General features: G+C 35.2%; 1 protein-coding gene across 1 annotated transcript in view; it reads left to right on the forward strand.

The window, feature by feature from the left end:
• LOC135691583 (alpha-actinin) overlaps positions 1–20,793 on the forward strand; it is a 21,540-nt gene continuing 747 nt past the window's right edge. Inside the window, exons 1-26 of the mRNA XM_065209474.2 lie at positions 1–216; positions 744–981; positions 2,148–2,234; positions 2,828–2,915; positions 3,655–3,733; positions 6,395–6,476; positions 7,572–7,657; positions 8,197–8,289; positions 9,014–9,091; positions 9,366–9,521; positions 10,781–10,857; positions 11,374–11,503; positions 12,570–12,661; positions 13,347–13,392; positions 14,140–14,202; positions 14,599–14,661; positions 14,808–14,885; positions 15,371–15,511; positions 16,019–16,103; positions 16,590–16,705; positions 16,880–16,963; positions 17,268–17,321; positions 17,796–17,864; positions 18,196–18,273; positions 19,160–19,240; positions 19,974–20,132. Of these exons, the coding sequence (XP_065065546.1) occupies positions 118–216; positions 744–981; positions 2,148–2,234; positions 2,828–2,915; positions 3,655–3,733; positions 6,395–6,476; positions 7,572–7,657; positions 8,197–8,289; positions 9,014–9,091; positions 9,366–9,521; positions 10,781–10,857; positions 11,374–11,503; positions 12,570–12,661; positions 13,347–13,392; positions 14,140–14,202; positions 14,599–14,661; positions 14,808–14,885; positions 15,371–15,511; positions 16,019–16,103; positions 16,590–16,705; positions 16,880–16,963; positions 17,268–17,321; positions 17,796–17,864; positions 18,196–18,273; positions 19,160–19,240; positions 19,974–20,132 (2,502 nt within the window). The 5' untranslated portion in view covers positions 1–117. The remainder of the gene's footprint in view (positions 217–743; positions 982–2,147; positions 2,235–2,827; positions 2,916–3,654; positions 3,734–6,394; positions 6,477–7,571; positions 7,658–8,196; positions 8,290–9,013; positions 9,092–9,365; positions 9,522–10,780; positions 10,858–11,373; positions 11,504–12,569; positions 12,662–13,346; positions 13,393–14,139; positions 14,203–14,598; positions 14,662–14,807; positions 14,886–15,370; positions 15,512–16,018; positions 16,104–16,589; positions 16,706–16,879; positions 16,964–17,267; positions 17,322–17,795; positions 17,865–18,195; positions 18,274–19,159; positions 19,241–19,973; positions 20,133–20,793) is intronic.

A 20,793-nucleotide genomic window follows, 5' to 3' on the forward strand; every position in this document is an offset into this window, starting at 1 on the left:
GTGGGTGGGAGTTCCATCGATGCCTCTGCTATCACATCTTTCCGCATAATTCAGAAGCAAGCACAGTATTTGCCTTCCGTTCTTGCTCGTCGTTGTTCTTTTAATTTGCCTAACAAGATGGCTAACGACCAAGAAGAAGAATATTATGGTTATTATTACAATGAGGAAGAGGATAAAGGACTCCTAGATCCGGCTTGGGAGCGTCAGCAAACTAAGGTACCATGTTTGACAGTTGGCACTGGTTTAATTTCTAAAGACACGTTAAGTGTTGTGAGAAATAACCGCCATTATAATATTGTTTTAATCCCCTCTATTCCTTATTGTACCTAGTTCTTACCATTACTTAAGAGCATGCAGATTTTCGTTAACGCGGCCTAATACCGTCTTATGCAAGGAGTCAAGTTGTTAGACAGTTCCTGAAACATTCGCGTGATTGTAGGCTAAATTTTAGTGACAAGGATTGTCAACCGCTTGAGTTATAGAAAGCTGCATTTTCATCTTGGAGAGGCTTTCAAGTTGCACAGCAGTGTGATTTATTCAAAATTATTTAATAATCTGAGAGTCGTTAATGCTCACTTTGCCTTATTGTCTTTTGTTGGCATTTTTGTAAACTGGAACTACCCATCTTGGATGAAAGGTGGTTAGGCCATTAGGTTGTAATCTAACATGTAAACGCTTATTGAGAATTGTTGTAAATTATTTGTATATTTATTTTGCGACCACATTCATTTATTTTTCAACAGACTTTCACAGCTTGGTGCAACTCACATCTTCGTAAAGTCAACGTTCAGATCGAAGCAATTAACGAAGATTTTCGTGATGGGCTTAAACTTATGCTTTTATTGGAAGTCATTTCAGGGGAGAAGTTCCCACAGCGCCCAGAAAGAGGGAAACTACGATTTCATCAAATATCCAACGTGAATAAGGCGCTGGATTTTATCAGCAAGAAAGGTGTGAGGCTCGTTGGGGTGGGGGCTGAAGGTAGGTTAATGCTGCGAAAATACTTCTCGTTTCAGTTTTGTCCGTGTTTGACTTCGCCCGAACTTCTGTTTCACCTTTAATCGATAGTCGAAGTTCTTTAAAGTTTAAAATATGTATGTATGGTGATATTAATAGGCATTATTAATAGATTTGATAATGTTTTTTTTATTATTTTCATTAAATTAAATGGTGTAGCCTATTGAAATAAATGTTAAAGATGTTTTTTATTCAAACCACACAAATTAAAATGGCTTTTTATTTTGGAAACATTTTTTAATGTAATAGTGCCTTTTGTCATGTTAGTGTCTTATGGAATTAAATACCAAAATCAAAACAAAAAGTAAATGTGGATGGTTGTTATGAATATTGCATTCTTTTGAGACCAATCTTCAACTAATTGTTAGGAAGGAAGTATTTTTGTGACCTCATTTGATGGACTAACAGCAGGTTTTTCAAACACAGTTAATTTGTGGTCCTGTCTTTGTTTTTCAGTCATCTAATTTGTTGAACACAAAATGTACCAAAGTTTATCTTTGATTTCAAAACCTAACCTAACTAGTAGGGAAACTAAACAATAGCTTAAAAACCATGTTTACTGCTATAAATCCTTCTATTTTTGATGCAAAATACACATGAATTAAGGAAAGTCAATATGTTTGATTAGAGGCAGGTAACTTATCCCCATGAAAACAATCTCCTAACATTAACTTTATTTATCTTTTGGAAATGATTCATTAAGTGGATAGTAAAAGTAGACTGTAGTATTTTTCTTTAATATTCTAGCTGTCACAGACTCGCTGAAAATATCAAAGGGGTAATTAAAAGGAAGGGTGAATGCTAAACATGCTTGTAAATAAAACTAATCCTGGAGTAAAGAAATTTTAAGCATCTACATGTTTTTTGAACAATTTCTGTATTGGCTGTAAGGTTAAGTTTTCTATAAGTAAGATTATACATGTTTGTAGATGCAAGATTAATTTTTAAGTTAATATTGAATATGTTTACAGATGAAGGATTATATAATTTTTTATGTTAATTATCAAATGTATATATACATTTATTTTGTATAATGTGTGTTACAAACTCAGGTAATCATATTTAAAACCACCAGCTAGCATCAAAGTATCACTAAACTTTTTTTCTCACAATTGCTTTTACATTTACAGAAATTGTAGATGGAAATTTGAAAATGACTCTTGGTATGATCTGGACAATTATTCTGCGATTTGCCATCCAAGATATTTCTGTTGAGCGTATGTAGAAAAATATTTTCTTTATTTCTAAGGTGTGCATGTTAAATCATCCAAGATTGAGATTTCCCTTCATTTCCCTTAAAATCAGGGTTTAGCTTTCATATATTTGATAGACCTTGACGAGAGTGTAATATAATTTGATGTTATTGAAATGTAATTATGTTCAATGATAACAGTATAAGTAGCTATTTTTAACTACATTTTTAACTCTTTTTTAAATAAGCAAATAAATTAATATTGTTATATATATCTGAAAACTTATTTTCTGATTTTGGAAGCATAAATTTTGTTGAATAAGTCATAGTTTTTCCCCCATGTCACTTGTTTCATAAAAGGCAGTTCTGGATAGAAGAAGTTGAAACCAATCAATTTTGCTGTGTATTGCATTTCCTATTGTTTTCCCACAGGTTCTGTTAGTAATGGCTCATTTGTATGATTTATTGATCTTTATGCAGACTCTTCTCTTAACAGCATCAACATTATCCCATGATTTTTTTGAATTTCTTTATCTGATTACATTTTATTAGGATATTACATGCATTTAATTATTATTTTATTAACTAATTAAAGTTTGACACAATTCTTTCCCACAGAATTTTCATCTAAGGAAGGTCTTTTGTTGTGGTGTCAGAGGAAAACTGCTCCTTACAAGAATGTCAATGTACAAAACTTCCATATGAGGTAAAAACACCACAGGGATGTAGATAAGAATCAGTGCCCTAACAAGGCACTTCCTTTGGATGAAGGACTCACCTTATATTCTCAGCAGGTTTACTTCTGTCTGCTAAGTGTCTATTCCATCACCATAGTTCCAACAGGGATAGCAAAATGGCTTTATCCTCTTACTCAATGAATCTAAAGGATCATACTTGAAGTACTTTATCCCTCTGTATGTGGCAGCATATTGTTTTGTTAGGCTATGAAAGACTTAATAACCAAATGTGCATTATTATTAAATGATGTGGAGATATGTTTGTTTTAGTTTATGACCCTTTTGTAAACTTGAAAGTATACAAAAGTAGACTATGGTTATAGTCACACCAAATATTTATTGAAAAGCTATGACAGTAAACATATCATAATTATAAACAGAGGTTTATTGAAGAGAATTGCATATCTGTGCCCTAAATTTAATGTGATTGTAAATAGTGGTATTGTGACTTTTAGCTGAGTGACTGTTGTTTTTTATTTTCATTTGTACTATAAATAGTGAATAATATGTATAATACAAAATGTTTTCTGTATATATTTACAATCAAATGGAAATAACTGATTAACAGGTTTGTCATTAAGTGCAGAGCTGTGCAGATAAACTCTGATTGGCAGTTAAGAACCAAAATTTTCTATACACCAAAGGCATAAATTTATATGCATGTTATCTTTATCACAATCTTAATTGCCTGTTAAATTTATATTCCAGTTTCAAAGATGGTCTTGCCTTCTGTGCTTTGATTCATAGACACAGACCTGATCTGATTGATTATGACAGCTTGTCAAAGGTATGTAAGGATTTTATTAAAGCATTGCCCCAAGCAGGTTGTCACATCTTTTCTGAATTTTTTTAGTGTCAAGTTATGTTAAGTGTCCTTTCCAGGGCTCACTGCAAGTTGGGTAGTTTTTTGTGGCACAGCCTCTTAATGGTTGTCATACTTTGATAAATACCAAGATGGGTGCATTTGGTGCCAATATTAATTAATATAAAAAAATCCATTGCATATCATTCCTCCACCAGTTTGATTCTTTTGTAAGCAATATTCATTTTTTGACTTGACTTTTGTTTTGACTGGTAACAAACCCATCATTCTTTTAATGCTCAAACTATTTTCTTGCTATAAACAACAATGATTGTGTTCATAAATTGTCTTACAACTTGTCATATTTAAAATAGTTGTCATATTTACAACTTGTCATTTTTTATCTGTATCTAACAACTTGTCATATTTATAATAGTTTACTATTAAAACCCCTAATCTAGTGACATAGGTTAAATAGCAGGTCATACGACTCATCACTTCTGACAAGATTATTTTTGAATTTTGTTGTTTTCGAACCAAACAATTTTTCTTTGTATAACTTCTTGTAGCCTAACCTTATTGGTTAAAAATGATAGTTTTATGTTTATTTGTTTATTTTATATTTGTTTGTCTAGAAAAGTTATCAGTTTGACATATGATTTGAAATGGCAATGACATACACATATTCAGCATTGATTCTATATAACTGACTCAATATATGTGGTAAACTTTTGATGCACATTTGAGTTCAAGTAATGAGTCATTAGCTAATTGTTTGTACAAATTAATTAAGCAACTTATAAAATTTGAAATTGACCAAACTTTACAGTAATAAGCATATTGCATCATATAGTGGCAGCCCACCAATTTTTGTGTGAAATGATTTTTCAAAAGGTCTTTAGCGAAGTATGAATAATCCTGTCTTTGAAAGACTGATCACCCTAATTCTTCAAATACTTTGTTTGTTAATCCTAGAAAAGCAATCCACAGTATATTGAACTTTTTTCATGTTTCAAAGGGCAAGTTCAGGATCATATTTCCGGTTTTTAATGGAAGCTCTTTCGACATTCCAATTTTATTAACTCATTGTTGTCAGGAATTCCATGCACTTATATTCAAATATGAAAGATATAGCTCTGTCTTACACAGAGCACTCTATGTGGCAAAAATTGAGTTTTGGATTACCCTACTGAAATAGCCATTAGGGAAAGGGATTTGTGCCTGGACTTGCTTCGTCTCGTATTTAATTAGGCGGGATTAAGAAGCTCAGTGGCACGAATAATAGAAACAGGAAGGTGATTCTTTCTTGAACAATGCGTCTACGAGAGGAGCTGCGCGCAATTTTACTTGGGTATCCTCGATGGTAGAATGGTTTCACATTCCGAAGTCTTTGTAGCCTGTTTTTTTAGCCAATGTGATTTTTCCTCGATTACAAAGAGTGAATCACAACGACCTCCTTTTGGTAGAATGCATTTATGTCCTTATATACCAGTTTGCTCATGCAAGACATGTACGTCAGGATCCTTGGGGGCCCTTTTGAAATTACATGCAAGCTATTGAATGTACTTTCAAAGGAACGTACAGGAATTTCAAGCTATTGCAACAAAGGTTTGAAAGTTATGATGTATTTGATACAAAAAATCGTCGCCTTTGCACAGACTTAACAACTTCCTCTTTTTTAAAAGTCTGCACACAGCTGTGCACAGGCTACTAGGAGAATGAAATCAAGCTCATCTGAAACTAAAGAACACCGAAATTCATTGAATCAAATGTAACATGAAATACCAAGAATGTCTTTGAAAGAACGCGCGTTTTGCTGAAAGGGTCTTCACATTTCATAAATATTTTTTTTGTAAGACCTGAATTTTGCACTAAGGACAAACTGATCCTTCAAGTAATAAAATCTCTTGCTCAGAAAATCTGAAATGCGTGGATTAATCATCTGAAATGATTTCAGTTCTTGTGGTTTGGTTAAGTTCATTTACAGCTCAGCGCAGCGTGTTTGGTTGAGCCTCCCCTTTTGGTGTAGTTGCATTTGACTTCCTTATTGGCCGAGAGAAAATTCTTGGATTTTGTAGCATTAAAGGAATTAACATAAAACCAGAAAACCTGGCTCCAATTTCAATTTACTTTATGAATTTCTTTAGAGGTAGAAGGTTGCAAACTCAAACTGAAAATTTGCGAATACAACTAATCAAATCTTTGAAATGTCTTTGTAGAAGACCATACCACATTTTGTTTGGTAAAATTTATTTTATTCATTTATAAGTTATCTCTGATCTCTACCGGTGTGAGTTTAAAAGATATTGAAATAAGATTCTCTTTTTCATATATAAATTAAATAGAAAACGAGTTTCTTAAAGAAAACCAGAGTTTTTAACACGTGTATCTGATTGGAGTAATCTGAAATGATCGTCAATTGTTTTATTTTCATCACTTAATTGATTGCTCGTTAGTAAACGTGGATGACAGTTATTGTGTGGACTGTCTAACTTTTATTAATACCTTTACGTAGGCCTAAATTTGCGATTCAGCCATTTTTAGCGAGTCTTATTAAAAAAGCCCTTCCACATGTTTGATCTCTTGAAAGGATATTCTAACGTATCTCAAATCATTGCTGACCGGGAAGGTGTTATCTTTTCGTAGGACAACCCTGCTGGCAATCTCAATTATGCATTCGAAGTTGCTGAGCAGCACTTGGACATCCCCAAAATGTTGGATGCAGAAGGTAAAAGCTTCCCATCTAACCAATTTATACCATATATAACAACTCTGGCCATTCAATCTTGATTTTAACACAAAACATTTTTTTTCAAATAAATATATTTAATAGCCTTTATAGTTATAGGCTTGTTCTGGCACCTGCAAATCTCGAAAATTTATTGGGCCTAAATTTTAGTAGGTGTGGTATTTCACGTTGTGGTATGATAATGCCATGAATGGTTAGGCAGTGTTGAGATTCTATAGTGCTTGGTCTGCATATGGTCAGTGTGGAGAGGCTGAAGAACTGAACAGAGGTTTTTTAATGAAACATCGAGATTACACCAGAACGAGTTCGTTTATTGTTTCTGTTGCGTGACCAGAAAGAGAACACTTGAGGTCTTTCAAGAATGAAAAGTATTTAGCAAAGTTGAGTGAAGCGAGTAAAGTGATGATTCTTTGTGAAATGTATTGTTTTGGTGTTTGTTTGAGATATTCCACGAAACACGCACGACTTATTTTTTCTCAGTGTGTACAGCTGACAAAGGCAAACAGACATATGAAGTGCATTTCTTATCAAATGATTTGCACGTAACAATCATCCATCAGCTTGCAGTTAATATTTTTATACAAATAGAGAAAAGGTTTATAGCTAAACTGTTTTAAGAAATACTCACTGTAAAGAAAGATTCAGGTCTAAGTTTTTTAAGATTTTTAAAATTTCAAAGTTAAGAGTTTAATCATATACTTTCAAGGCCAAAAATTACTTTTAGGCCGAAAGATAATCGACTGTTGCTAAGCCTGTTCACATCAAAATCAGTTTTTCCTTTCGTTGACACCAGATTGGCCTAGGTGTCACTTGTGCAGTATTTTATGAGATGATACCGTGACTCCTTTTTTGACTTTTGCTCTTCTTTGCGACATATAATAGCGTGAATTTCTAGTTTTATAAGCTTGTAAAACTTAGCCTTAGGACTGTATTCCTAGAAGGCAAAAACTTTGAATTACCTTGGTATTGCAAGATAAGTTACAGATAACATGTTCAAAAAGTCCAAGTGACCTACGTATGTTTACTTGAAGGTAGGGGCCTGGACATCGTATTTTCACAATTTAATTTTTTTAGATATGGTTGCCAATGTTAAGCCGGACGAGAGAGCTGTGATGACATATGTTTCATGTTACTATCATGCCTTTTCAAGTTCTCAAGCGGTGAGTTGGAAATTTAGGAATTGGTTTCTTACATTTGCATACATCTTGCTATTCATGCCTATGATATCTTGTTGTTTGTTGCTAGTAACATGCCTCTTCAGATTCACAAGTTAGAATCTAGCTCTTTGCATTCTGTATACATCCTATTACTTAAGCATGAGAGCAGATCATTGACAATAGGTCACCTTGTCGATCTCATGGAAAACTACTGGAAAAATGGACAGTTGTAAAAATGTTTACTGTGAATTATACCACCTTTTGCTTTTTTGGTGTCACTGTTTTAAGCATATTTGAACATGTTTTCTAATCCTTTGCTAAAATTTTCAATAATATAAATTGCTGGAAATAAAACCTCTAATGATAATATACTATGCCTCTTTTATTGGTGTATGCATCACTGTGTTTTCTAGAAAGATAGAATGATTGCTGTTACCATTCATGCTCAATTGAAAACAGATAGTGTAATTTTTGCATGCGAATTTCCTTTGTGTGATAGAGAGAGAGATTCGAGTCAGATTGAAGTTTTACCTTTTTTGCAGGCTGAAACTGCAGCCAAACGTATTGTGAAGGTGTTGAACGTAAACCAAGGCAATGAACAGGCAATGAACGAGTACGAAAATTTGGCATCTGATGTAAGTTTGCAACACGTTATCATCAACAATACCTGCCAAAAATACTTGAGCACTCAGGAATTTGTGTTGTATTTTGTATCTGTCTTTTCTTTTCCGAAAAAATTATTACCTCTACCCCCTTGCCCCTAGAACAATGTTGATAGATAAGCAAATATCATACAAGTAACTGAAAAGAAGATCCTTCCAAATCTCCTTTTCTATTCTATAGTAAATCAATATTGCTCCCTGGGGGAGAGGGAAATGGCTGAATTTGACTTGAAAACTGACGTCAATGTTCTAAGAATGTTGACCGGCACTGTAGCAATTTTTCCTTGTAGTTCGTCTATTAAGGAATATTTTTTGCAACCATCAAAAGCCTTGTCTCCGAATTCAATGCTGGACCATGTACCTAACCATGGCTTCGATACCAACTTCCATCCATCAATAATTACTTTCTAAGATTTTTCAGATCCTCTCCATTTTATATTTTACTTTACTGAGAGCTTCTACAAGTTTCTTCTTCTGTTTTAAGCCCTTTTACTTGGTTAGTGAAACAATCAAACCCTAGCGTTGTCTATGTGAAGGTGTATATGTAACCTTGTTTAATTTGACTTTTCATACGTAAAGAGTGCTACAAAAGTTATCACACTAAGCTGTTTTGTATTTGCTGCTATCTCAGCGTTCATATTTTTACCTGTAAATAATCAGAAGGGTATCAACTATGTTTTTCAATTCTGATCTTTAGCTCCTTGATTGGATTAACCAAGTGATGCCTTGGTTGAACAACAGAAATCTTGATGACAACACACTTAAAGGTGCCCAGGTAAGCGTCCTTCAGCTCATTCATTCGAACTTAAAGATAATTTCTTCAGCCATTCTACAAACTGGCTTGGATTTCGTTTGCAGTGATTGTCACTATATCTCTTTCAAATGACAGTCCCCATCAAGTTCAATGCTCAACCTCTTCTATTCAATTCAATAACTTCGTTCTAAAAATGATAAATTTGCGTTGTATAACATGATAGTCAAACATTTCCTATAGCTGACTCCTTCCTCTCAAACTTATCGTTAATGGTTTGTTGGATGTTTTGTTAAAGGACAAGCTTGAAGAGTTCCGGAACTACAACTGGAACGACAAACCACCGAAGGTCCTTGAAAAGGCCCAGCTAGAAACAATATTCAACACTCTGCAGACAAAACTGAGGCTAAGTAACCGACCAGCCTATCTTCCATCCGAGGGCAAAATGATAAATGTAAGTGCATTTGCACAGCTTCAACTGTGATATCAGTCGCAATCTAATGCTCAAAGCCAATACTGAATTTTATATCTGTACTTTTATCACTTGCTAAAGCCATGGAGAAGTAAGTGTTCCGTTTATGTCGTTTCCGATGATAAAACCGACAGTAATCAATTTTAGGACGAGAACTTTATGTGAATCGCAAGAGTTTTGTACCTTACAATCAAGAGCGGACACTTACCCATGGCTTTTAGAACAAAAGACCGTTGCCCTCAAAAATATTTGGTGGGCTACTGCCCCCCCCCCCTCACTCGCCCCCAGGTGTTCGCCATTGCTTACAATAGTTCTGTTGTAAAGCCTCCAGTTGTAAACGCACTACAGAAATTTTTGTAATTTGCTTGCTTTGTGAAGCCCAATAGATGGCTTCTAAGTACTTGATTAAGGTAAAGTTTAAAGAAACCTTCAGAATGAGCGGGTTAGATAATACAAGAAATCGGGTCCCTTGATAAATGCATTAAGCAGCACCTGCAGATTTCACTGACCTCTGTATAGGAATGCCATGAGGTAGCACTTGAAGGAATAATTCAGTGGGAGATAATAATTTCAATTTTAAAGGAATTTGTTTTGTCATCCTTGCCCAGAAATCCTTGTTTTGTCAGCATAATCTATGATTTAGCACGTGGGCTGTGAGAACTGCCTACATGCTGTCATCCATCACCCCGTCCTTTTCAGTAAAGAGTCGGTAAAGACTGAAGTGGATCTTTGCAAGTATCGCTGGGTTTCAATAGACGGACGTCAGATTAGCCAGATTTCTACTAAATCTTTGTATTTTGAGTCGTGAACACCTTCTTAGACGGGCTATTTTCAGTAATACTATTTGAAGTTCACGCGATAAATTATAGTGTTATCATTTCAATTTTCTGCAAACCTTTCACAGATCATAGCCGTAATGTTTGATGGCCTGTGCGTTGTTGAGCTAGCTGGATAAAAATCTTTACTCTCACATTTGCGCTGGATTTCTTATCGTGAAAAGCACTGTGATTAAAAACCAGACGGCTAGCATTTCTTTATCAACATTGCAGCGATGCAAATTAAAGGTGTTCTGATTCAGGTCAGTGAAATTATCAAAACATGCTGTTCGCAATCTTCAAAGTCACCTTGTTTGATGCAAATACAAATTGCGCTGATGACGTGGAGTTCTCAACATGCGGCTTACTTCGTACAGATACATCTATGAACTTATTGCATGTTTTTTATTATCTGTTTGCTTTAAGGACATCAATGGTGCATGGAAAGGCCTTGAAGATGCAGAGAAGGCATTCCAAGAGTGGATTCTCACAGAAATGAGACGGTAAATATATTGTGCAGAGTTGTGTATTCATTGCTATTATTCTGGGTACTAGATGTTCCTGGAGTGTGTTAATGCACTTATATATCAAGTAATGTATTATATGATATTAGTTTTATGATTTTGTTGCAATATATGCATGAGTCCTTTAGAAAATCAAATTAAACATACCAGATTTGTTTGTTATAAGTCGAGAACCAATGTCTTTTGCCGGATCACATATTAACTGCCAGGAAATATGACAGGGAGTCTGACTGGTGAATTTATCGGTGGGTCAACAGTGCCGTTGATTGACAGCTTAATTTTTATTAATAGTTGACTATTTTTAGTGCTGTCGAAGCTCAGGGAATTTCAAAAGGGGGGTAGCATTGAGACATTAAATTCTTGGTACTGTCAAGAAAGTCCACTCTTTATCAATTATAATCACAACAACTTGTAATGAAACTCAGATACCCCTTTCCTATTTGGTGCCTGCATGCTGAATCGTATATATTTATTTTCCTTTCATACCTTCATTAGTCTGGAGAGGCTGGACCACCTTGCCTTGAAATTCAAGCATAAATGTGACATTCACGAGAACTGGACATCCGGCAAAGATGAGATGCTGATGAAAGAGGATTATGCTGATCAAGGGCTTGCCTCTCTGCTCGTACGTGGCCTATTTTTCAATTCCGTTTATCAACTTATCAATGATATCAGCAAAGCATGATTTGTGAACAGGCTAATACTTATCAAGTTTTCCCACTGCTGTTTTCAGGAGACTAAATATGATCTCTCTAAGGTTTTTTATTTTGTTATACAAATACTTTTTTATAAGAAATAGTCTATAAAAACACCCAATAATGACCTAGAAATTAAGAAGCAATGCTGATTACCCTCAACTTTAAAGTAACTGCTCGAAAATCCTTCGTTTTAAAACCGGATTGAAAAGATTATTTTGGTACCAACTGAAACTGGCGTTTGGTATTTTTTAATCAATATGCTCAAAAAAGAATGGTTGCACATGCACTGTCATTTAGGAACAAATTACGTCCTTTGTTCTAATCAGCCTAGAGCTGTGGTTTATGTTGTAGTACATTTGTTATTGTCTTTTTTGAGCGAAGGACCCAGAAGCTTAGTTATAACTACACAAACTACAATTGCCGCTTAGCCCCTGCACCAAACCGCGCTCGAATTTCTCTGATTGACTTCTACTCAAACATGTAGATTTAACGCCACTAAATTTCACGTGGTTTCTGCTCAAATCAGTGAAAAATCGAGTTCAATATGATTTGATAGAATATGCTTTCCTGAAACTCCACAATGCTGTACAAATTATTTCCGTGTTAGTAGATTTTAACAGCCAACTGACAGTATAAACACATACTATTTCTTTTTTTGTTCGGTCAACGGAATTATATGTAAATTAGTATTTCTTGGTTCTTGGTACCGGGATCTTTTGATTTAACCAACCAATGTTATGGTTGTATTTAAAACAGTTGTTTTGCTAAAAGGCGCCTTATAATTATGTGTTTTGTATACCAAGCAAAAGGGAGATGCGATATATTTTTTCTTTGCATCGTGCCATTACACAATTTCCTCAATTACCTATATATATATATATATTCTAACAATTTATATATATATATTTATTATATATATATTAATAAAGCTAATATTCTAACAAAATACCAGAAGTGATTTAAGGGCATTCTCATTGGATTTTCTTGATTTAGGCCATGAGAAAGAAACATGAAGCCTTTGAAAGTGATCTTGCCGCTCAGCAGGACAGAGTGGAACAGATTGTTGCCATTGCCCAGGAGCTCAAGTATGACAAACCCCTAAAGCACTCGTTATATTATGTTATGATCACTCCAACACCTTGCATTTGAATGCTCAACATCCATGTATCTTCATTACTTAACTATTGTGTCTCTAACTGTTACACTTTTTCTATCCATAAGGGTCGGCAATCTGCCATGTAGTCCCCTTTTGTTTGAAAATATACTTAAATTCCTTAGAGGGAGTTATTTCGTTAATAACCCCTTCTTTATTCATAGATATTTTTATTAGGTTCCCTGCAAGAATTCTTTGTAATTAAACAATATAGCTCAGCATTTTGTGTATCGTTGAATGAGATTTAATTCTAGTAAAACGTAAACAATGACTTTGTACACAGGATGATTAGATATTACGACTTTCGCGTAACAATGGGATTATTATAGAGCTATGAAAATTACTGTTTACTGGTCTGTCATAAAGTGCTCCATGCCGGATAGGCAGAGCTGTACGCGCTTTTGGTGAATACAACAGGACGGTTCTTCGTTGCTACACGACGTTCCGCGCTTAATACGACCATCAGGCAACAAAAAGTTATACTAAAATCGTCATAGCTAGTTATTTCATGTACAAAGTCAACTTTTACGTTCTTCGTGTATCAAGAAAAACTCAATCAAGGCATGATCTGACAATGCTGTTTTTCATTTTTAAGAATAAATGCTTGCTTTTTGCAGTTCCCTGGAGTATAGCAAGGTGGATGAAGTTAACGTTCGCTGTCAGGTATGTAATAATTTGCGTTATTTGGAAACTGATTGTAAGAACTATAGTAATGTTTTACATATATATTGTTTTTGCATCGACCCAAGATCAATCCTGCATAGCTTGAGTTTCGCTAAGAATTGCATCTAGAAAGCGACATTTGATCTTTTTACTTCTTCCGTGGCATTTTGGACCGCTATCATTTTGTTTTTCTTACATGAAGTTGAAATATAACTTTGCATAACTAACAACCATAGTATTGTACCGACTGGATGATTTCCGATATGGTATGAAAGCCGTTGCAGCGAATGTATCACTTTTGTGTTGATGTCACTTTTTCATCATTGATTTCAATTTTCGTGAGACCTCTAATTTTTACGATATTGAAAAGTGATATTGATGCTAGATTTTCTGTTGATTTTTATCGAAAAAAAGTCCGACCTATTTTTTGTTGAGTTTTGGTCAGGTAATGTTTGTCTATGGATTTATTTAGTTTTCCACACCGCCGTTATATATCTGCAGAGAAACGTGTTATTTATAAAGCATTAGTTATGTATCTTACTTCTCGCTGTTTGAAGACCTTATCATTTTATTGACCATTCCACTTTGGAATACAGTGAACATACAATTAACCAACAAAATGAACAATTTCCTGTATCCATTATTAATTTCGCCTACAGTTACCATGTTTTCAACATGTGTTCTTTATAGTTTCTCTTCATAGAATGAATTATGACTTTCTACAACCTTGCTCTTGTTACTTTGCAGAAAATATGCGACGACTGGGATAACCTTGGCCAACTGACTGGAGGGAGACGACAAAAAATTGAGGTTAGATATGGTTGGATATTCCACGTTTGTTGTCAGTATTGCCGTGATAGTTGCGTAAGAGTCATTACGCAACAGTAATCACATTGTCTTCTATATAACAATATTCATAGTTAAAATAATATCAGCTATGACAATAAATCAAATGAAACGGTTGACCATAATGATGCTAGAACCCTTATGGCTGTGTTGATCACAATTTAAGTGACTGCTAGTGTTAGGCCTAAACGTAGTATGCCTTACCGGGAAGCAACTTTATCTTGAGTTGATTGCAAGATAGTCCACATCCAGCCCGAATTCAAAATTGTTTTCGCCACCGTTAATCTTCAAGATGAATTCAGATTCCTAAAAATTTTCATCTTTTGAATCTCTTTCAATCTCTCTTTCAATCTCTCGCAGGAAGCCATCGTTGTTCAAGAGAGGCTAGATAATTTGTGGCTTGAATTTGCAAAGAGAGCAGCGGTATGTCTTGATAAGCAAATATTCTTTGTTGAAGTTTTCATATTTTATGTATATATATGTATATAATGCAAAAACACGTAAGTTTGTTTGTTGTTTGCTTGATGTGTCATTTGACAAGAAGAATGTAACCTTTTTCTTACATATAGCCTTTCAACAACTGGATGGCCGGCGCGAAGGAGGATTTGATGGACATGTTTAGAGTGCACAAGCTTGAAGAAATCCAGGTAATTTTAGGCCATGGAGATTTTTGAAAATTTTGAAACTGCGGTTGATATTTACACTGCTCTTCAACATAAACTGATGAAAAGAAATTAGTAATTTGTTTGATTATGAATGCATCCTTAAAATTTATTTTTCTTGAATAATTATGGCTAGTAATTCGTTCACACTATTGAAGGTGTTTATTTGGCCTTTTTTACATTGATTGCGTAAGTGTTTTCAGTAAAAATACCTGAAGACGTTTACATTTGGAATAATACCAATAAAATTCAATGTATCGTAATGGTAACTTAGTTAGGGGTCGATAACCCCCGTGTTGCCTTGACTGTTCATTGTTTAAATGGCAAGATAATGGTAAATGTCATTAAATCTCTCCAGATTTTATCACAAATGGGACGGGTAAGCTTTATAATAAAAGACCCTAAAAAGTTATCAATATGACGCATTTGGTTCCCTTATATGAATCAAGTGGCATGTTTATTTGTGTTAGGACTTGAAAGATGCCCAGGAGAAATTCAAGGACAACATGCCGGCCGCCCAGGAGGAATTCAATTCAATTATGGCTCTTGGGCAACAGGTTCAAGATCTCGGAAAAGGAATTGAAAACCCATACACTATCATAACTCTCGAGGTGTGTAAATCAATACATTCTGCACCGTTTCTTCTGCCGGGATATTAATTGGTCTCGCTTTCTTTTAGTCGTTTCTTCTTTTCGTCTATGCGTTGTTCTGGTATTAATGGTGTCTTGATTTCTAGTATCTTGGTTTTTCTGTCTAGTTTTTTTAACTCTCATGAGTGTGATACAAAAATGCTTTTGCATTGAAAGGAAATACTTTTGTTTTTTGTCGATCCTTATTTCTTGGCTTATTTTGTTATGGCCAAGTTTTTGACGCCAAAAATAGTTTCAATGATTCAATAGGCCTATGGAAACCCGCTCTTGGACACTTCAGAGCTCGAATTTTCATAGATTTTTATTATCGAGGCCTAGAAGCACCTTGCCCGGAGATATTTTCTTTGTTGGTAACTAGTAAGAAAATTGTTTGTTTTGCTGCTGTAAAGAAAACAAACAGTTCATCAATCTTTACTGCTGCTTTTTCACGTGCTTATAAGCTATTCTGAAATTTTATCTACATCGTAGGACCTGAGCACAAGATGGGCAGAAGTTGTCGAATTGGTGCCAAAAAGGGACCAAATGTTAAATGATGAAATCAGTAGACAACAGAGTATCCTTCGCAATGAAAATATAATTATGATGTTTAAGTTGTTTTAGAGATATTCAAGTAGCTTTCCGAAAACATTCAAGTAGAGGTATAGGACTTACATGCTTGCTTCCGTTAGGATTTTTGGAAAAATTTATCATGATATTAAAACACCATTACAGATGGCTTTGCAATTAACTAAAAAGCGCTATCAATTTTACTCAAAATATGCTATCAATTTGGAGAGAAGCTTAGAGAAAAACGAAACCTTTTTCATGTTTTTACTGTTGAATTCTGATTATTAAAAGTGACGATTATGGTTGTAATGAATATGATTACTATTTCATATGCAAGCTATTGTGTTTTCTGTTATCAAATAACTAGTTTAGCAGTTTTACAGTCTTATGCAATGGCGAGAATAGGAGCTGGATCCTCTTTTCCGAAATTAAATAGTGCACTTTGTTAATAGGTTGAGCAATCTAGTAATTTGACCCTTAACGATGAACACAGATAATGAAAAAATTCGCTTGCAGTTCGCAGACCAAGCTAATAAGGTTGGAGCCTGGATAGAACAGAAATCCAGTAACCTTATTGAAATCAGTCTTGCGGCCCAAGGAACACTAGAGGTAAATTTAGCTATCTGTAATAACCAGTTGGTAATGAGGATTGGTAAATCATTGAACCTTTGAGTAGTTCATTGCTTGATTGTTTTCAAACCTATCTTCACACTTCATTGGTACAAAGATACCCTTTTGCTGTTTTGATGGGCCTTCTCTAATACTGATTATTACATTTTTCAGACTCAACGTAATATGATGAAGGATGTGGAAACTGATATTGCCAACTATAAGCCAAATATGGATGGCCTAGAGCATACTAACCAGGTACCCTATCTAGTTATTTATGTTCCTTAATCTTCACGCTGGATTTTATATTGAGTCAACTAATCTTTGGAGAACTGGGATATGTCTGCATTTTGACTTGTGAGTTGGAAAGTTTAAGTATGCTTATTCCCTCACTTGGTTAACCAGAAGCTTTTTATGCATTTTAACATCCTGTATTATATTCAGCATCCCGTTGCAGCTTGATTAATTTGTATTGATTTGAAACCCTTATTTTTCGTTCTAACTTGCTTTGAATTCCTACATGGCTGTTTAGAAACCGATTAATTGAGGTATTGTTTCATAGCTTGCACAAGAGGCCATGATCTTTGAGAACCCACATACACCCTATTCAATGGAGGTACGTATGCTTATTCAAGCTATCAAGCTTCTTGATTATCAGAACATACTCAGTTCAATAGCCTAGTATTTTGTTTAAGACGTTTTTCCTTTGGTTTTCTCATAATTAACGTGCACAGTTACACGAAGATTGCATTAAGCGTCAAACTAAGATTAGTAGCCTAGGATTATTTTGCTCTATTCTGCACACCAAAGAGGGTACAGATCTTTTTATATGGCATCGACGGTGTATAGCAGACATGCAATCAGTGATTGGCATTGAAAAGGGGGAAAATGTAAATACTTGTGTATTTCATGACTTCCGCAACACCTATCTGCCACATAATAATTTGCACCATTCTTTATATATATTCGACAACCCGTCCTAAATTTACTATTGTTGCCTTGAAATGGCTTATTTTGTGTTGGCAGTGTTAATCATATCATAACCGGTGTATGAAGTTTTCCAAATTAATCGTATTCACTGTTTATCCAGGCTTTGAGAATTAGATGGGAACAGCTCATCACTTCCATCGCAAGAAACATAAATGAAATCGAGAACCAGGTATCTAATGCAGTTTGAATATTTACCTTTCAGTTAGAAAACATATTAAGTGCCCCTGTGCATGGAGATTTTTATTTGTTACTACTGACCTTCTGAAGGTTGCTGTTTAGGAAACGTAGAAGATACTGAAGGAACAGTTACGCCCACCCCCGTTGGCAATTAGCACAGTTCTATTTTTTGCATTGTTCTAGCCCACTGTTCTGTGTCCCGATCCCGAAGAGCCTCCAGCACCCCTGAGAATATTGATACTATCAAAAATTTGCACATGGTATTGTTTTCGTCTGGTATGTATTATGATTAGAAGTTCAGCATTTTATGAATTTTGTTGTAGATCCTAATGCGTGATTCCAAAGGTATCACTGAAGAGCAACTTAAAGAATACAAGCAATCTTTCAACCATTTCGACAAGGTATGTCTAATTTATTCCCTCTTATAGCATTACAAGATTCACTATTTTACATCTCTCTCTCTCTCTCTCTCTCTCTCTCTCTCTCTCTCTCTCTCTCTCTCTCTCTCTCTCTCTCTCTCTCTCTCTCTCTCTCTCTCTCTCTCTCTCTCTCTCTCTCTCTCTCTCTCTCTCTCTCTCTCTCTCTCTTTCTCTCCCTCTCTCTCCCTCTCTCTCCCTCTCTCTCCCTCTCTCTCCCTCTCTCTCCCTCTCTCTCCCTCTCTCTCCCTCTCTCTCCCTCTCTCTCCCTCTCTCTCCCTCTCTCTCCCTCTCTCTCCCTCTCTCTCCCTCTCTCTCCCTCTCTCTCCCTCTCTCTCCCTCTCTCTCCCTCTCTCTCCCTCTCTCTCCCTCTCTCTCCCTCTCTCTCCCTCTCTCTCCCTCTCTCTCCCTCTCTCTCCCTCTCTCTCCCTCTCTCTCCCTCTCTCTCCCTCTCTCTCCCTCTCTCTCCCTCTCTCTCCCTCTCTCTCTCTCTGTTTGTCTGCTTCAACCGTCACGAACGATAAGTAGGGGCATATCGCATTTTCATATTGAATAGAAGCAGGGGCATATTCGAATGAGAATGCGCCCTATTTGATACTGCCTGCTACCGTTGTTTCTAGCGACTCAAGTTTTGGACTAATGATGAGCTTTTATCATCATGCTGCTACAGCCCCTACCATGCAAATAATTGAGGAAGAAAGTTGATTCTTTTTTGTGTGACATTGCTATTTTGCTCTCATGTTTATAATGGAGAATTGATTGGGTTCTTAACATTGGTACCAAATTGAATGAATGACGTAGGTCACCCTTTTCTGTCATGTACCATATCAAGCCAACAGAGGCAGTAACATATATCCTATTTATTTTAAAGGATAAAAGTGGCTTGCTTGAACCGAATGAGTTTAGACAATGTCTTGTCAGTTTGGGATATAATGTTGGCATCGATGAATCGGTATGTGCTTTATATGTATATTTTTCGATGCATACTACAATCCCTATCAAAATTACTAGAGTCTTGTTTCTATTCCGAATGTTAGAGTCTTGTTTCTATATATCTATATATCAATCTCAAAAGACAATTTTTATAGTCTAGATAAGTATCATACAGTTTACAGGAAAAATCACTTCGTTTGCGTGATTGTACACCTGTGTCATTTTCTACTAGGTAGTATTGAAGTATTGAAAGTAGTATTTCTACTATGTAGTATTGAATGATCCTGAATCAGAAACTGATCGATCCATTATTTTCAGAGCTCTATATTTCTTCTAACACAAGATAGAATGGATAGCTTTTTATTGTGTATACCTTTTAAAGATACATAAGTCAGATTCTTTCTTTATTTTAATACGCATTTCCCAATGTTTTCTAAGTTTTGGGATTTTGTTTTTACGTTCTTTAGATAGTTGCACCTTGAATCTTTAGCAGCTTACATCTTTTTTTAGCACTGCACTAGTTTCTTAGATCATCAGAAATAGCCTTTATAGAAAACCTTCAGCACTTTTGTAGAATTCAGTTTTGGTAGGTTTTGATTTCTAAATGCACGCATCTTGAAAACTTCTTAGCTTTGTTTTGATACCAAAAATATCAGAACCGCTTTTTTTGTCAAGGTTTGGAGTCAATTCTCTCCTTAATTTGCTTCACTCTTTAACTCTGTTTCTAACTTTGATCAACACACTGTCAACAGGACGATGCCGATTTCCAACGCATCATGATGCTAGTCGATCCAAACGACACGAAAAGGGTGACATTCCAAGCATTCTTGGACTTCATGACCAGAGAACAAGCAGATTCGGACACAGCTGAGCAAGTTATGGAATCTTTCAGAATTTTAGCTGGAGATAAGGTAACTTATTTTTTTTCTTTTTCATCCAGCAAACATATTCCTTGAAGAAATGGTGTCTTTAAAAAGCATAATTACAATAGAAAATTGTCCTGTTATTTTTGTTATCATCGGAGATTCGCAATTCTTTGATTTTTTGAGCTAAAAAAAGGCTGTCAGATGTTGGCCCTTGAACTTATGCAATTTTCACGCAGTTTGTGTTTTGAAGGATATTCTCGGTCACATACCAAGCATTCTCCGAAAAAAATATTTAAAATACTATCGGCTTTTGTTACTGGGAGAATGCAGAATTAGAGGGCAATAGTTTTGTGGATACCAAGCATAACCCGTAGGGACGGAAACAGTAATTCTGTCCGCACAAGTCACTAGGGTAGCTTGGTACAAAGACTAGTTTCAAACGCGATAAAGTTTTATTCACGAAGAAAAAACGGTTAGAATGGCAACAAATAACCAGCTAACTTAATTACATTCTTGATGGAATAGAACTGCAATGCAACTAGGATGGAATGCAACGATTGAGAAAATAAACGGGTTAAAGCAGTGAAACAACAAGTTGATATAAGCAAGATACAACAAAATAACTGAAAAAGGGATTTATTTGGCTTACACATGTTTATATAAGAATGAAAAAGATGAAATTATCAACAAATTTTGCTAAAATATT

The sequence above is a fragment of the Rhopilema esculentum genome, chromosome 10 (genome assembly GCF_057945365.1).
Source record: "Rhopilema esculentum isolate cy_ngs chromosome 10, ASM5794536v1, whole genome shotgun sequence".
Taxonomy (NCBI): Eukaryota; Metazoa; Cnidaria; class Scyphozoa; order Rhizostomeae; family Rhizostomatidae; genus Rhopilema; species Rhopilema esculentum.